Genomic DNA, 18,595 nt, shown 5'->3' with positions numbered 1-18,595 from the left:
GGGACCACAAACAAGCACTTCGAAATACACACTCAGACATACACCGAGAAGCACAACTGCATGTTAAGTCCATTAGCATGGGGACTTTAATATTCCTCTGAGTCAGCTGATGTCAGCTGATGTCAGCTGATGCAAGCTGTAACACTGTATGACGTGGGCATGTTGTCGCAGAAAATATAGATAGATAAGCCTAGATAAGCTCCAATTTGTATTTATTAAATGACACACTGGATCTTCAGTTAGACCGAAAAAAAAGCAGGATATTAATTATGATCACATACTTCGCTAAGAAATGCATACTTTTACTTTGGAAAGATGATTCCCCTCCAACTTTCAAGTTGTTTTTGGATCAAATTTCAGTTTTTTTACCATTGGAAAAATTAACTTTAGAAAAATACAACCGTGCTCATATTTTTCAAGAATTTTGGTTCCCATTATTCTCAAAACTGGATAATTTTTCCAAAGGGGACTAATGAGTATCTTTATTTTCGAACTTGTGCCTTATATGTATGTATGTTTGTATGTATGTATGGATATATATATATATATATATATATATATATATATATATATATATATATAGTTTGATATCGCTGTTGCTGCTATTATATATTTTTTTATTTATTTATTTATTTATTTTTTAATATTTATTTAATTTTGTTCTCCCTTAATGTATGTTTTTTTTTTTTTTTTTTTTTCCCCTAGGGTAATTATGGGGAGGGTAGGAATGTGGGTATAATAGAAATCATGCATGTGAAAATGTGAATTGTGAAAATTATTGTGAAATAAAAAGATATAAAAAAAGATAGATAGATAGATAGATAGATAGATAGATAGATAGATAGATAGATAGATAGATAGATAGATAGATAGATAGATAGATAGATAGATAGATAGATAGATAGATAGATAGATAGATAGATAGATAGATAGATAGATAGATAGATCTAGCAGATAGCAGCTAATAATACAGAACCATCAGTGATTAGGCTCCCGAGGAAATTCATTGGATAATGAAGAGCTTAAAGGGGGCAGCTTTGAAGTACGGCTGGTCTGAGAGCCTCAAGAAAGAAAAAGATTTAAAAAAAATACTTTTTGTGACATCCAAAATGTCAGTTCTATTAAGTGAGCTGCATGCTTTAAATCCAACCAGGCAAAGAAATGAAGTGTCATCAATAATTTTTTTTTCATAGAAATATTGTGTTGATGCCTCATCAAATGAAAGAGAAGAGCACTTAAGTTCATGTTTCGAGACCACATATTGTCACGGCGTTCCATCTTTTGTGAAATAAAGGAGCCTAAAGTAATAGTTGCTTGTGGTTGTCCTTCTTTTGTTCTGTTTGTCTTTGATGAATCTTCTTTGTGCACCACGTTTAAAAAGGATTCCATTATTTTTTCCGTTGCTTCTTTATTTTACTTGTCGCCAGGGAGAGTCAGCTCATTTACATCGCAGTTGGTTCACGGTGTAAAAGCTCACAATTACCAAGAAAGTGGGATTCCAACTTTTTGGGGGTGTTGTTTGAACGGGATAGATTATCCTGACACACTTGAAGAACTGAAGGTTGAGCTTGTTAAACGTGTGGCTGTGAAATTCACAAATTTTTGTCTTCATGAACCTGAACATGATCAATTGCTAAATCTCGTCAAATGGATTCACCATCTGAAGGTGACCGGGCGCCACCTCCATCCCTGCAATACCTCCACCACCTCCTTCCCTGAATTTGTAAGAGGGGGCAGTTATTTTTATTGGCGATGAGGGAGAAACTTTACAGTTAACATGAAGTTTGATCGGTGGTGGGAAGATAAAGAGAGAAAATTGTCACAATTTTAAAGAACAGATATATTTCATCATGGTCAAACGCACCGATTTGTTCCAAAAAAGTGAATCTTCTCTCTTTTGCCGTATCTCTGTCACATCGGCCTTTACAAATTGAAAGAATCCCTCCGAAATCCTGTAAAATAATCTCATTTATATTGCCCCATCTCTAGTTATTGGAAAACTCCAAATGCTTCATGCACATTGAAGCAAAAAGGACTGAGTTGAAAAGTACATTTCAGATTTTGAGCAGTAAAGAGCCTTAAGCTTCTTCACCTTGAAAGTGCACGATGCTCAACAGTGAGCCAGTCATGGAAAGCACAATGTACCTCGCCGTATTTTCCAGCTCTCAGCGCATTTTCCTGCTCCTACTATCAATAGAGACTGCAGAACATCAAAGAGGGAGAGGATTCTCTCAGCAACAGGCCGCGGTACAGTCATTATCCTCCGGCTTTAAATACATCATGCTTCTTTTGGCTGATCCCATCGTTGAGGATAGCGGCGACTCTCCGTATGGGAGTGCATGCGTGTCCTTCTAAATGAGATAGGGCTGACTCATTCTTACAAGAACATGCACGCTTCACATGATGCAATATTACACACACGAAAAATAAATAATATGAATTAAACTTTATTCATAGCAGTACAAACTGTAGCGGAGCAGGCGGGGGGGCAGGGGGGGCGGCCGCCCCGGGCCCACTGCTCCGGGGGGGCCCACTCCGAAGAGGAAAAAAAAAAAAAAAAAAAAACTCCGAAGAGGAAAAAAAAAAGTGTTCTGAATAAAATAAAGACAGTTGGACTGTATAAAACTTGTGTTCATAAGGATAAAGTTGTTTAAAAAATAAAAATGAAACAAATAGTCCCTTCTCCCCGTGTGTGTCTGCCTGTCATGCACGGGTTCGCACGCGCATCTGTTTAAGGCTGATTTATGGTTCCGCGTTACACCAACACAGAACCTACGGCGTAGGATGCGCGTCGCCGCGTAACCTACGCCGTACCATCGCCGTAGGAATGCGTCGAGCCAGTTGTCGCATCAGAGCCTTAAACTCATGCTGAGTTTCAGCTGCTGAAGTTGATTAAAAACTCTCTCCGGGCTGCATGGATGAGGCCAGACTACCAAACCTCACCTTCCTCTCAATCCAGAGGGACATCGCCATTGATGAGAGCAAGTTTATTGTGACCAAAAAGACGAGTCATTAAGAAATCCACTGCTGCGGTTGAGGTTGCCAGATCTGACAGGTTCCAGCCCAAATGCAACGTAAAACCCACCGAAATAATGAAAAACCAGCCCGAATCTTACTTTCTCTGTTAAAACCATAAATTATTAAATGCATAATACATTTCATCTTCACATTACTAAATAACCTAAAAAAAAGTTCAGGCTCCAAACAAAAACTACAATAAAATGGAGTAGATTAAAGCAAATATATTATCAGTGAGTTTATTGTGTAAATTTCTACTTTTCTCTGCCATAATGGAAACTTTTTTTTGTTAATAATTTCTCCTAAATATTTAGTAAAACCAGGAAAAGCAGCCCAAATATATATATTTTTAGCCCAATTGGGCTGAAACCTGCCCAACCTGGCAACCTCACCTTGCTCTCAATCCAGAGGGATTTCTCCGTTGATAAGAGCAAAGTGATTGAAAGGTGAAGAACCGGCTGATGGTTCGGAAATAGTTCGGATTTGAAAAAGTTTTAAAATAAAAGTTTTTGCATTTTGGGTCGTTCAATACCCCCACCCCAGATGGAAATATTTTTTGTTGTGGTTCTCCGCCCACCGCTGGATGAAACCATCATTGGTAAACTGTCATAATATTAATTATTTCTGATAACATTGTCATAATGCTGAATATATGGCCTTTCATATATTGTTTGTTGCTGTTTGACCGCCGTGTCTGATTGTGTTAAATACATGTCGTCTCGTGTAGGTTGAACACGTGTGTCTGAATTGTGCTACTTGATATCAGACATCTATGGCTAAGATGAAAACTTAGCCTTAAAAATAAATATATCCCCACGATAAGTCATAATTATGAGATAAAAAAGTCGAAATGATGAGATAGAAAGTCGAAATGATGACTTTTTATGTCATAATTATGACTTACCGTGGGGATATTTTTATTTTTAAGGCTAAGATTTCATCTTATTTTTTTCTTTTACTGGCGGAAATGAGCTTCCATAGACATCACTGGATGTCATTAGATTTTTATCTCCAGTTTGATACTTATATCTTAAAGTCTGCATTAGGGTTATAGTTAGGTTTGACATAATGACTGGTAAATCCCTGGTGCTGAAACCTCATGTGAATGGTTCTGACCGTGTCGCTGCTGCTGTTGGAATTGTGGTTGGTTGGGCCTGATCTGTGGCATTTTTAGCGATTATGTTCTAACGGGGATGTTTAGGCCACAAGGGCCCATCTAGAATGCTTCGCCCCCCCTAGGCTGGGACCCCTGCTCCGCCCCTGAGTACAAACAACACCCTAATACAAAGTCGCAGCCTGGCAGAGCCCCTGCAGTAGTGCTGGTCCAGATCGCCCTCCTTTCTACTGCCGCTCTTCCACCTACACTTCCTTCTTTCTTTCAGATCTGTTTGTCTTGTTTCATCCTTCTGTCTGTTTTTCAATCTGTTTTTTGTTGGGGTTTTTCAGAACTAGCTTATCATAGCAACTGCAGCTGGTTCAAAATACCCTGCTGTGCCCAATATGCATTCAATATAGGTTTGTATATCTTTTCATGAAGTTTACTATACACGTTCAGTTCTTTCAGATCTTTTATGGATGTTTGCTTGTTTGCTTTTCTACAAGCTTTTTTCCTCTACATTTCTTTGTTCCTAATCTTTCCAAACATTGTTTTAGCCACAAAAGGAATAATCAGGCAAATGTATGGCCACAACCATTCCTGAGCAGACTAAACATGTAGTTTAATCTTTTAATATTATGAGTTTATTACTGACACGGCCCAGAATGGTGCTATAAACGCTTTCCTTCTGGCAAAGCTTCTTTCTGACTAATTCTTGCCTTGATCTTTATCGGAGCTGTGTCGGAGTCTCATATTAATCTTTTTGTAAACATTCATTAGAATTGTAATCAAGGCTGGTTTTTTAAATTAAATCAGCAATAATTCATTTCTGCAGGTGTAGATGTGGAAATGATTTCGTGCTGAAGGGTAATAATTCTCCCCTAATTTATGTCCACCTGGTCTTCTCCGTACGTATTTTTACAAATGATTTGGCAGCACGGCGGGTTTATATGAAAGCATTTTCCTTTCTTTCTTTTTCCCCTTCTCCATTCAGATATGTTTTTTTCTTTCTGATTAAAATGAACACATTTTTTGTTGTGTAAGCAGGTGCAAATTAAATGTCACTAAAGCTACGTGCATTGTTACTTGCAAGACCAACTTATATTTCTAGGGACAGAAAGAGTTTGTATTTTACCTTCAACACTTCTCTCAAGTGGGACAACATGGAAACATCTTTGCCGGTGTCAAAAAAAACAAAAAAACATATGAAAACAAATTACTGAGCGTATCCTTCACAAATGGCTGTGTGAAATTCTCGTATTTAAAGATGAAATGGTTATCTTTGTGTTGCGATTGTTGTCGTGGTGATTGAAATGACAAATATGGAAATCATTGGGTGGAGTTCAGTGGAGCTCCGACAATTGGGCTGAGATCACACATGTCTGTGCTTTCACACTTGTGGTTCCTCCATCATTATACACAACTCCACATGTTGTTCTTATTTTGTCGCTGATTTATGTTTTACTGTGTTTTCTGCTGCTGTCACACTGATTCATTAGTCACCACCAAGCAGCTTAGTTGACACAGCAGCAGCAGCAGGACGCAGATGTGTCCAGATTTTTACAAGTTATTTACACAAACCCACACCACTTTATGCAGATTTGCAAAGGGGGGAAGTATCCCACTTTGCAAATGTTACTCCTTTCAGCCATTACCGGCTTTTCAGAAGTAATAGAAGGTTGAGAAGACTGGTGCTTATCCCTCTGCAGCTTGATTTGAGGATCTTTCCGGCTTCTTTAAAACATTTTTACGTGCTCTGCAGAGCTCTGCATGTGTGTGTGTGTGTGTGTGTGTGTGTGTGTGTGTGTGTGTGTGTGTGTGTGTGTGTGTGTGTGTGTGTGTGTGTGTGTGTCAGAGAGTGCACCATAAGCCAAGTGTGCTTGTCCCTGTACCCGTGCGTGTTTGTATTTATGTGGAAGGAGGAGGCTATTTATTTTGATTGTTTTCAATGGGGGTCCAACGTGTGGAATCCATAACAATACCATCAATCCACAGCGCCAGCAACAACATGGATGTAATTTATATGGTAATGCAGCCTGCATGCCCGCCCTAAGTCACACAGTGGACATCTCCGACAGCGGACGACACGCTCTAGCATCCCAACACGCGCACAGCTGTGCACACGTGTGCACACGTGTGCACGCGTTTTAATTAGCAGATGTAGACTGACAGGACTTCATTTGTGCATCTGGGTGTTAAAGGTGAGCGCATGGCTCTGTGTCAGCTTAGGTTTGTCCTCACGTCTCGTCTTCTCACGTTAGAAATGCTCCCTGAAAGAGGAAGGGCGTCCCAAACGCCACCTGTTGGACTTACTCAGATGTTTTGTTGGACGCGAGGCCGTTGGTTTTATTGAGCCGCAGCTCTGCACAGCACATTGTGCAGTTTGACTAATGTACAACGTGCATCCATCTACATAGATATGACTGCAGGGTGGTGTGACTCTTTGTCATGGCCAATGTGGTTGAAAGAAAACATTTTTATATAATCTGATGGTCCAAGATTGATTTTTTTAGAAAGTGAATATGAATCTTTTGAGAAGAAAAACAAACACTGAGATGTAGGGTTTCCTTTTCACGATCAACTGCATTACTATACATTGCATGTTGGACCGAATTTATCACCAAAAACAACACCTTAAAACAGGGAATGACACACACACTCGTGAAAATCCACATGCTCGTGATGATGTGCTGAAACTTGGCTAAAACTTTTAGTAGTTGCTGAAACTGATGCTGATGTTTGCAGGCGTGATGCAGCCCATGCTGTAAATCTGCAAGCTTCTCATTCTTCTTCACCAATTTAATCTCATGACATCAAATTGCAGCTATTACAAGTTCAAATGAGGAAAACATTGCGTGTGAAAAGGGCCTGCACCACATAAAACATCAGACAACTTTACAGATTCTTCTGCAATAAACCAGCCTCATATTCTGCTTTCTGCTCGCTGTTTGTTTTCGTATAAATCTTTGGGACCATTGTGTCCATTCATCAGTATCAGCTGACACACAACCAAACAAAGCAGTTATACTTTATAGATTTGTAGGTTTTGAGTGTGTTTTTGTTCATTTGCAAAACATCATCTCCTTTTTCTTTCTGTAACTCCCATCTACGACTTCTTATATTAAGGTGGAAAGCATTTTTTTAATCGGCCTCTAATCATCTGAATCTACGACTGGCAGTCTGATAAGTTGTGTTTGGGCAAATGAGAAGTAGTTTCAGCAGTTTCAGTCAGATTTTTAGATTTATTATAAATCCTAAAAACTTGTCAGGTTCTATATTATGAAATGTAAAAAAAACTATCTTCTTGCCACGTTCAAAGAGGTTTGTAAAATGAGTTCAACTGACTTTGGAGGGGAATAAAAAATTTAGCACGAGCGCACCAGAAAGCAGGATAAGTAAACAGCAGAGAGCAGACTGGTTAGAATTCCGTTTTTACTTCAGTTTCTGACTGAACGATGTTCAGTTGCTGCTTGAAGCTCGTGGGGTTTGTGGCTGCGAGGACGGGAGTCCCACAGGTTACGCTAGATACATCGCCGCCTTGGCGCGACTCTCCGTTCTGCCCCTTTTCTAAGGCTATGCAATTAGTCCATCTTTTGTTTTAAATTACAGTTCTGGCATCCGACTGTTATGACAGCAAAGTTATTAAGAAGAAATAATTATTGTTCTGCATTGCTTTTCACTCTAAATTCATTGCCCGGTTTTGCTCAAACGCACTCTCGTCAGGCATGTTTGGTTCGACATTTTTCTCCTTATTATTATTCTTATGATCAATAAAAGCTTGTTTGCGAATTCATTTCAAAAAGTAATCATTTTAAATCATCAAGATCTCTTTATTGATCCAAACATTTGTGATTATGATTTTATTTATCACGCCTGATGTATCCTGCTGTTAAATCGAGCCATCCTACAATCCCACTGGAGAGAGAAGCCAGATGTTAGTGGGTGTGAGTGGGATGTTGTTGTCTGGAGGCTACATTAAGTTGGCTGCAGAACACGTTGCAACTGAGAGTGCACGAGAACAAGATAGCAATCTTGTAGAAGCAGCTAGACAGCTACTGTACACGCAGCCCACTGATACCTATTCTTATTCATCTTTAAACCTTTAATTACTTCACTTTTAATACTGAGTCATAGAAATAAGTCTTGAATTTAAAAAGCTGCAAACAGCAAACGCCTTAATATAGAAGAGAGCAGCGTGGTGCTGTGTGGAAAGCATCTTTTTCCCTTCTGGATGGAAAGCATCTTCAGCTTCCGCCTCAGGCTGTTTGTGTGTGTGTGCCTGCATGGGAAGAGTTCCCTTACAGTTGTGCAACAATGAATTGATGCAGGCAAGATGAAAGAGAAGAACTGAGCGTGAGCAGAAGAGAACTCTAGGCCACAGAAGAACCCGGGCGCTGTTACATCAAAGACAGCCGGCGATACCATCATCTCTTTCGGGCTGCGAGAGCCCAACTTTATTAATTAAAATACATCTGTTGAGTCGTGTACTCATCATCCCTTCCGCTCTTTACTCGCTGTATCACTCATTTTCTGCAACTGAGCTGATTACAGAATGAAAGAAAAGTGGGGAAAACTGTGAGAATAGACATTAGAGACACGAAAGCAGTAGCGGCTGAGCTCGGGAACATTCCTGGATAGGCGGCAGCATCCGTGCGTTGCTGATACACACGGGCAACAACAGGTGTGTGAGAGGCTCGGTTTAACTAAACACGGTCATTAAAAAGTAATGAATAAGAGGAAAGAGGAGACAAGGCTTTGAGAAAAGGGGGAGGGAGGGGGGGAAACGGGAAGAGAGATGAGATGGAGACAGACTGCACTGTATAGATAAATAGAGAAAAGGGCTCATTGTGTCAGCAGCTGTCTAAATAGCCCTGAGATCACTGTCAGGCACTATCACACACACACACACACACACACACACAGATATATATGTGTAGTGATAGACACACACATACTGACTGACAGCTCGCCCTCAGTCCAACATCTGCGGTGACAGCAGCCATGGTAATGAGCCTCTCCATGTGGCAGCAAGGGTGTGTCGCATCTCTTTCCTCTCTCTTCCCCACTTACTGCTCATTCAGTCATTTCACATCGTCCTTGTCTTCTTGTGCCCCCCCCCACCCCTCTCTTCTTCATGGTTTTTTACATCATCTCTGTGGCAGCATGTGCCGACTGACCTAACAGAACAAGTCACTTGAGTAGCGACCAAATAAACGCCGGTGACGGGTAACGTTGTGCAGTGGAATCCGGGCTTTTTGGGGGGGGGGTTCGGTTGTCGCCGTTGTTGTTGTTGTTTTTGGCAGAACTGCCATCCAGGTGCGCTGCTTTTCATGTAGAGGTGTGCAAGAAGAGAGGGATGAAAGAAGGACGGGATGAAGAGATGATGAATGGCTCTCGTTAGAGGGGTAATTTGTCTCTCCTTGTCTGACTGGGCTCCAGCTGTCGCTCCATCCCTTGCCCCGCGCCGCTCTCCCCGGCCTCCCGCGCCTCACCTCAGCCAGATGGGTGGACTGATGAGCGGATTGAGGCGGTGGCCATGGGAGAGATGGAGGGAAACGGGGAGGGACGGATTTAGCCGTAGACAAGAAGTGATTGAATAGACAACAAGGAAGCGTCCCTGCACAACAAGGGAGGTCTGAACAAAGCAACAGGCACTGTTCATGCGTTTGTACCAATCAGAGAAAACGCGTGTAAATGACAACTGTGCTCTAGTCTTTCCTTATTTCTACACTTTACTCAAATCAACAAGGGACGCCGATGCTTTTAATAAGGCGCTAAAGAATATGGATGGACTCGATCCCCCTGACCCGCGATATATCTCTTTTTCATGCTAATCAACATTTGCGATAGATAGAGCGACAGATTCTAAGAGTGAGAGACGGACAGGGAGAAGGACGGAGCTGTATACAGATGGCCAGGGAGGCGGCTGAAGGATGGCGGTGAACAAATCGTCAGGAGAACCACGTGAGCTCATTGCCAAGTCTTTGTTCTAATAACACAAAGCAATTTCCACTGACCTTTCTAGAAATGTAGCGGGCAGAAATGACTGCGTTAAGGATGCCCCACAGCATAATTGCTAAGGAGATTAAAGTTCCCTTAATTGCTTTTGGCCAACTAGTGCAATTTTTCCTTTTTTTGTAATTAAAGTAATTTGAAATATTAATAACTATGCTGGCATACACATAACCTCCCGTGCACGGCGTCAGACTCACAAAATTGCGATAAAACCGCATAACAGAAGTAAAACAGTGTTAAACACAGACATTCTTCGTTGGCCTTTGTCACCAATAGCCTCATTACAGGACTTGTGAAATATGCAGATAACTAGACCCTTTCATGACATCATTTACGTGGGAGACTGATTGTTGTTGTTGTTGTTTTTTTTGTGCCTGCTCATGGCTGGATCTCTCCTTTGCTCCCGACTCTTTGCACAATCCCTTTTTGTTGTCTCTCACTCTCCTGATTACACTTTTCTTATTTGTCGTGTCATAGCATCTGGACTTTCCTCGTTTTTTCAGCTCTCTTCCTATCTCTCTTTTAGTTTTTTTTCCTCCTTTTTGGCTGGTGACCTTAAAGTCCTGCCTGGCCATCCATCTTTTGCTGGCCCCTCTCTTCCCGTCTCCTTCCCCACCCCTCCCATCGGCCACCGTGTTTGATTTGCCACTGTTTATCCATTTTTTTCTGTGTGCTCTGATGAGATTGACCGTATGCACACACCGAGGCACTCACACACATACCTAAACAGAAGACAAGGCTGGCATCTCTCTGGGGTGCAGTTAACGTGGGGCTGTGGATCGATCCTAGCTCTGGTTTCCGTGATGCAAAAGCTCCAAGGTGGAGCAGCGTTGGACAGCAGGACAGAGGCATCAGTCTGCCTCGATTTCTATCAAATGCATCTGCACAAAAGCAGCCGGGTCGCCTGTGGTAAAACGGAAAATAAAATGTATTTTCATGACTCGTGTGTTACATTTTGATGTAGAACGAAAGGACGGGGTAGCCAAAAACTAAAGCCAACTGTCTTGTGTGTTAAATGATGGCCTTATTGATTTTCCTCCCTCCTCCCAGGTGCTTTTTCCCTGATGTGAGCAGTATTGCACAGTCACCTGAATAAGTCCTCCCATCCATCACGGCCTTTGTAGATTTTGACTTCTGCCAATACTCTGATGGCTTAGTGAATGTTGTCAAATCAAAATCACACATTACTTATATATTCTTAGGTAGTGTCAGTACAGAGATATGGGGGATGGGGGGGGTCAACTCTCCGTGCACCTATAGCATGTTGTTTTTTCCAAGGTCGTGATGCTTTTCTCTTACTTCTCCTTTTTGAAAACAGAACAAAGCCTGAACGGATGTACGTTGTAATCCCTTCATTTGTGAGGGATTTCGTTTTTCCACCATTCCCGCATGAAGTAAAGAAAGTTTGTAAAAGTTAAAAACAGGGTACTACCTGGGGGAAAAAAAATAAGTTAATGTGTAAATCTGTGCAAAACAAAACATCACCTAGGGCTATTATTTTAAATGTAAAAACAGGAGACAATAAAATATCTTTGTTCAGTTATCTAATTAGTAGTTATAATAACCTGAGTCCTTCGGTGGATTAACTGGACTCGGTGGCCTCATTCTTGCCATATTGTTGATTGATTGAGCTGCAAATATGTCATAATTATTCTATATTTTAAGCCATCTCTAAATATAATTTATTAGATTTGTCTCCGTCCTTGATTCCAAACCTTTGGAGAGTAGTGTGAAATCTCTCCATCCCTCCCTTGTCTCTCTGGTGTATGGGACAGCCTGATTGTGTCCACGCATCCCATGGCTCCTACTATTTAAAGCCTTGGCTGTTAACTTCCCTTTGTCTCATCCATGTGGAGGACAATTGAACAATGCATGTAGGTCCTCACACAAATTATTTTCCAACATTTGTGGGACTACTTGACATTTGGAAGTAGAAATGGGCCATTCTTCTGCTAACGAATGTAAAGTTGAATTCACTGCCGAGGAGCTTTGCTGCGGTGCGGTTTTTGTAGCATCGATTGCTTGATTAGTTGATACGACATGTAGACTCTTACCAGTGAATTTTATGATTTTATAATACATTCATGTATTATCTTGTTATTTTGGTTTAACGTGGCTACTGTGTAGCTGCTGTTCAACAAAAATGACATTTTCTTTTTTTTCTATTCAAGTACTTGCAGTGGTGTTCTGCATAAGATGCTTCTTTTTTAAATTGATTTCTTAAAAATTGGTTTGGTTTGATCAATCTGTTGTTCTTTCTTTGAGAAAACATAAGTCTGTTTTAACTCCAACAATGTGAGCAAGGAAAACTGAGAATCCATTCGTCGACCCTTGTTGCATAGGACACCTGAAGGTTTTCTGCGGGTCTCTGAAGACAAGGCAGACATTTTTTTCTTTTTTTTTTTTGTTTGCATCCCGCCACCTTTATGTTGCTCTTATCAAAGGTTACTCCAAGAAACAAGGCTACAGACGTTTTGTCTTGTTTTTTGTTGTTTTTTTTTTACTACAGAGCATTGTTGAAGACAACCTGCTACACACTTCTTTGTCCGTGTTGCAGGTTTTCATTTTCTCCTTTCCACTCTGCCACGCAGAGGTCTTTTCTTTTTTTAGAGTCTTACCCTGAAAGCGTACCGTAATGTTTGACTCATTTCACTGATATAGAAATGTCTTTCAGTCAAACAAACGATAAGGAAAAAATGAAAAGCTTTAACATTGGACCACAGTCGTGGGGGGAAACTGACCTGGAGGGGCCGCTGGCTTTGACTCATCACAGATATCCACATCTCATTAAGCCTCCTTGACGAGGTCCCTGTGTCACTGTCGGTCATCTGTTTGTCTAACATCCCCTCTGTCCTTCTCTCCTCTCTCCTTCTGCCCCTCCATCCTCCAGGTCGCCCACTCCCTCCAACCTCTTCCTCCACCTTGCTCCCTCCGTCCCTCCCGTCCTCCTCCTCCGCCCCCCACCACCACCCTTCTCCCGGTCCATCCCCCCCCATCAGGGAGTGTCAGGTGCCCCTGCTGGAGAAAAACTCCACCCACTCTCACCTGGAGCCCCACCCAGAGGACTCATACTTGCTCCGAGCCCAGCCCTCCTCCACGGGTAAGCGAGCACTCCATTCAACCACGCTTTTATCCATTTATGTATTTTGTGTTTGCTCTGCAATCTCATCAATCTCCTGGGTCACCGCAGCGCCTCGCCATGTGTCCATTTCCTGATCTGATTTAGTCTTTGTTCAGTAAAATGCCAAGCAATTCCACATCTTAATTTAATGTCACATTTTTCTCCGTGCCGACCCCTTTTCTTTTTCTCCTTTTCCCGCATTCCTCTAAAGTCAGCATTTGTTTGCAAGGCTGGGAATCAAATCAAAGACACTTGGTTTACATTATTATTAAAATAATAAAAAGGGATTATAAAAAATAGAGACAGAGCTTTAAGAGGAGCTCTGCCAGAGCTTTAGAGCTTTAAGGTTTTTCATTCACACGATGATGAGTAATAGCTGTGGTTTCATTGGGAGAAAATAAGCCACTTACTCCCAATGACATCATTCATGGAGAAGTTTAAAACGTATTCATTGCTGCATCCATGAGGCTATATGGCATTTGTTGCATTAAACAGCTCTTAAAAGTGTTGAATTTATGAGAAAAATGTTGCATCATATTTAGTCTAATCCTAAACTAACAAAAGAAAACATTCTGTGCGTCTTAAACTTGACTTCCTTTGTGGTTCGTAGGACAAATTTAAGATGACAATAGTTGATTTGTTAATGGATTACATTTTAAATGTCACCCTCCCACCTTTGTAAGCCATTACCAAAAAACAATGATGCAAGTGAAAGCAACCCCTACACTCTGCAGAGCGCACACTGGTTGCAAGTGAGTCGGTGCGCTTGGACTTATTTTCCATATGACATTAATAATCCACCAGAAAGTGAAAGGTAAGGAGATGATGAATTTTAAGTGCCAGCAGGAGAATCAGTGTTGCAAAGACAAACTAGTTAGTTTCCCCGGCTCTAAGCTTTCTCTTTCATCACGAGACTCTGTCTTGGTGGCTTTTTACAGCCCTCGTGTGCTTATATCAGCACCTCACAGCTATTTTTCTACTCCGCTCTCATCAACACACACGCAAACATCTGCAGTGATGAGTTTGTTCATCATTACACGCATTTATTCTCAACAACTTTGGGCCAACATTCAGCCCCTGTGTCCCGCTCCTGCCTCTCTTTCCCGCTCTCTCCCCCGGTTTCTCCATTCCTCCGTGCATCTGCACTTGTAATCAGCAGATATATTTAGTAGAGCCCTGATGGGAGGGAGAGGGGTGGGCAGAGAAGTCCTAATGTGATTTTTGGTGGAATACAATCTATTGTTAATGGCGTTAGGCTCTCCTTTGATCCAGTATAAATCTTCATTAGGGAAGGCCCGGGTCCCAGGTTCAAGAGCAACGTGATTAGGAGGCTTTTAAAATGACGTTACATCAGCCTTCTAATTGGTTTACTGTTTGCTGGGGCAACATCAATCATTAGCCCAGTAACCGCACAGCAAATAAATTCACTCTGCCACTGACACCCTAATGGCAGACACTGGCAAAGAGGGAGAGTGAGGCTTGCAGGCATGCTCTCTCTTCCTCTCATTCTTGTATGCGTACACCCACACTTTCTGTTCTGGGGGCTTCTTTCAGTTTTTGCCGTGCATTTGCGTGCAGAGCGCTGAGCAAGAGAGATGGATGCAGGAAAAAAAAAATTACAGAGAGGCACAAAAAGGCAAATGGGAGCAGAGATGGAGAAACTCAAACTTTGACTTTTGAAGCTGTTTAATGAGACATCTTGCATGAAATAAATCAAAAGGAGAGAGAGGCGAACATCCAAAAAAGCACCAGTAGAAATAGATGGAGACGGCTGAAAGTGGTACAGAGAACACGATGCATAAGAAGTGAAAGGGGCAGAGGGAAAAAATAAGGGTAAACTGATGAGAGCCTGGTTGAAAGCCAGATATTGGAATGGAGAGACAACATGAAGATGAAGTTGCAAATTGTCATGTTTCTCAGCCAGGACGGCTGTTTCTAATGGCTGCAGAAGGACTCCTTGGCTTTGGGCAGCCATTAAAATTGACCCAAATGAGTTAATAGTGACAGTCTGGCTCGGATCAAACACGCCCCAGCATTTAGGAAGTCAAGGGAATGACTGTGAGCTAAAGAAACCTATATCCAGCATCTGCTTATGCATGTACTGTGAAGGTGGAAGCCTATGAAATGTGTGTGTGCTTGCTGCGGCCCTGTAGAGAGTGGATGCTGGGCAGGAAATGAGCCTCACCAAGCCAGGCAGAAATTGACCACAGTGAGATAATCCTCAGGAAACTGCCTGCTGGTTTTTGTGTGTGTGTGGGCGTTAGGAGAGGGGGGGGTGTGTGCATAAAGGTGTGTGTGTGTGTCCCTAAAGTAGTCCACCATTACCTAAGCTAACAGGTGGACAGACATGACTTGTGTTCCTAGTGAAGCATGACAGGTGAATGGGAACGGAACGTTGTTGCAGAGGATTGGCAGGGAATAGGCCTGTGAATGTTTATATGGGAATACTGTCTGGCTCAGAGCACCTGTCTGGGAACGCTCCCCCAGAACGCCAGCGGAGGAGCGGGGGGGGGGGGCTGAGACGGCCTAACAGAGCGTAGCAGATCGCTCCTGGACACAGCTAGCTTTAGTGCAGTCTCTGGCCATTCATTATGCATGGGGAACACTAAGCTATTTTTAGCCCAAGCCTCCTCTAAAGTGGCTAGCTATCCGCTGCCAAGGAAGCCACCTCAAGTCATTGCCCGAGCAATGAATGTTTAATGGCTTTGTTGAAACAAATCTACAGAATCAAAGGCAAAACAAAGGTGCTTTCTTTCCTTCTTTCCTTCTCCACTAAAGTCATTCTTCCTGCTTATGTAAGGCTGACATTTGCGTAATGTTGAGGTGATTTGTGCATGTGCAAGTGTGGATATGCAAGCGTGTGGGGGAGTATAATGCATTTCTGCTTATGGAGAGTGTTTGTTTTTGGCTGAATTTGATGACTCTTCTCTAGCGGATTATTGCCTCCTAATTAGACAAAGATGACTAGCCAAGGCAGAGGCAGTGTGTGCAATCACGCACGCACGCATGCACATGTACATTTATACGCACTCACACACGTGTGAGTGCGTATAAATGTATGTATTTACCTTTATCTCTCGCTTGGTGCCTGTATGTTATTGTGTGCTCAATCATGTATAATAAAGCCCATGTGAGGATGAAGCCCTTTTGTCAGCGTGTGATTTCTGAAGTTTCACCTCCAGCTCTCCTCGGTGCTCATCCTCTGAGCTCTCTGGGAAGAATGACAAATGAGGAGCGTGTGACATTCGGAGACAGAGGACACAGGAAGCAGCAGCAGCAGTAAATGGGAATATACCATCTTAAAACACAGGGTGCGCAGCAATTAAGATTGAAAGACAGTGCATAAAGAAGAAACAATAAAGGCTAGTGGTGCAGTTTTAGTCAAAGAAAAATGGAGGCAGTCGTAATATGGAGCATGAAATAGAGGCATGGAGAGACAGGGGACTGGGAAGGATGGAGGGAGGATGAGGAGCAAGGGGTGGGAGCTAAACCCTGCAATGATCCTTTTTTAACTGCTGAATGGGCGTTTTGGTGTTGCACGCACACATAGATACACTCTCTGCCCTGTGACTTTTCTCTGTTAACCACAGAAAATGTCAATAAACAGTTTGCTCATCCAGGGCTGCAAAACAAACTGCCTTGGTTGGTTCCTGCTGCCAGCTGGCCACACACACTCACACACACAGACACACACTGTGAGATTAATATGGTGTGGCAAGCCCCTGCCTCACGCTGACGTGTTTGTGTGTGTGAGTGTGTGTGATCGTAGTGTCTCTGAGAAAGGAGGCAGGTTAGCAGACAGGCTCCTCTGCCGAGCGAGGACTCGTTGAATTGGCGAGCATAATGGACTTCCAAGGATTAGCCTGAGCCAAACCCACCAGCTTACAGCTATAGTCCCCCCTCTCTAGTCGCAGGGGACCTTGGACAGAATAAAGTGGGTCAGGCTTCAGCAGCAGTCAGAAGGGCTCGGCGCTCTCCACAAAAGGTGGCTCAGGCAACAAAACAGAGGCGCAAAGAAAATCTTCTCATGATCTGTGTTTACTCACAATGGAAAGTGACAGAGAGAAGAAAGGAGAACGTGAATGATACACCGGAATACAATGTGATGTGCTTGGCTGCTCACTAATTGCTCAATTTCGCTGTTTCATCTTTTGTTTTGTTTTGGGTTTTTTTTTTTTATCGAATGGGGTTCCCGGTAAAACGGTTGTTCTCATTAGCCTACCTGCAGGTTGAATTGTAACACTCAGTCACATCATCCGGCGAAGCCCTTAACTTTATTTATTGGGCCAGTTTACTTATTCTCTAACTGTGCTCTGCATCCGCTGCAAAGGTTACTCAGATTTGTGTTTGTGTGTCAGGCTGCACTAAATGAAGAACCGCTCGTACACCGGCCCGGCTCCTTAGGCAGAACCACTTCTCAATGGGTTTTCTTCTCCTCTGGCAAGCTCCGAGGGTTTTTTATCTCGTGGATTTGAAAGTAGAACTAGTCTTTGACATCAGTCTCTCCTGCAATTGCACAATTTTTTTTTTTTAAAAAGGCATTTTCTTTTCGCTTATAAATATTTTGCAGTGTTTATGGAAAGTTTTTTGTTTTGCTTTGGGGTTTTGCTTCTCCTAAACATTTTTAACCAGATTTTTCTGCAGTTCTGTTTTTTTTAGTAAGAAAACTGGCGACTTGCTCGTTTTCTCTATTCTGTAAATGCTGATTTAGTGAAAAATAAAAGACATTGTATGATGCAGCGGTAGAATATATGGCAGCTCCAGGAGGTTGTACAGTGAAGAAAGACACACTTTCCTCAGAATTTTTTTTTTACATTGTCTTGTCATAAAAGAATCCCCTGCATAATACAGGTAGTATAATATATATATAGTATAATAATAGTTTGAGCATGTAAAAAAAAAAAGACCAGTTTACAATATGTGATGAATGCACTTTCTGTTTTTGCTGATGATATTGGGTTAGGTTAGTTTTGTCCTTGTGGTGTAACGCATCTGCAAATCTCTGTGCACAATAAACTGACAATGACACTTTAAAAATAGCCATCCATCTTCTGTTCAAGGTTTGCAGCATATTAGGAACCGGAATTTTATTTCTACACATTCTTCAATATTCGTGGTAGGAAAGCAAAAAAAAAAAATCATTTTCTTGCACAAACATAGGAGATTTTGGGCAAGTCTTTGTACAGGGGATTGTACTTTTATATATGATGCACGTCTGGGATTGAGTTCATACCTGCATGTGAGGGTGCAAGCTTTTTAATCTGGCTTTTGATTGTGTGCTTTGTTACTAGATAAATAAATACAGAACGTGATGCAGCGGGCGCTGCTGTATATCACATTTCCAA

The 18,595-nt window shown here is 42.0% G+C and overlaps 1 protein-coding gene across 10 annotated transcripts in view; it reads left to right on the top strand.

The window, feature by feature from the left end:
- The window catches only part of tenm2a (teneurin transmembrane protein 2a), a 246,226-nt gene that overhangs the window by 151,239 nt on the left and 76,392 nt on the right, over positions 1 to 18,595 (top strand). For 7 of the 10 annotated variants that reach the window (XM_061725794.1, XM_061725796.1, XM_061725795.1 and 4 more), the window contains one exon: positions 13,020 to 13,229. The exons of the other annotated variants lie outside the window; for them this stretch is intronic. In XM_061725794.1, coding sequence (XP_061581778.1) covers positions 13,020 to 13,229 — 210 coding nt within the window. The remainder of the gene's footprint in view (positions 1 to 13,019; positions 13,230 to 18,595) is intronic. 10 annotated transcript variants of the gene reach the window in all.

This window comes from Cololabis saira, chromosome 7 (genome assembly GCF_033807715.1).
Source record: "Cololabis saira isolate AMF1-May2022 chromosome 7, fColSai1.1, whole genome shotgun sequence".
Lineage (NCBI taxonomy): Eukaryota > Metazoa > Chordata > Actinopteri > Beloniformes > Belonidae > Cololabis > Cololabis saira.
Note: the sequence above shows the minus strand (reverse complement) of the source record. Positions and strands in the feature narration are given on the sequence as shown.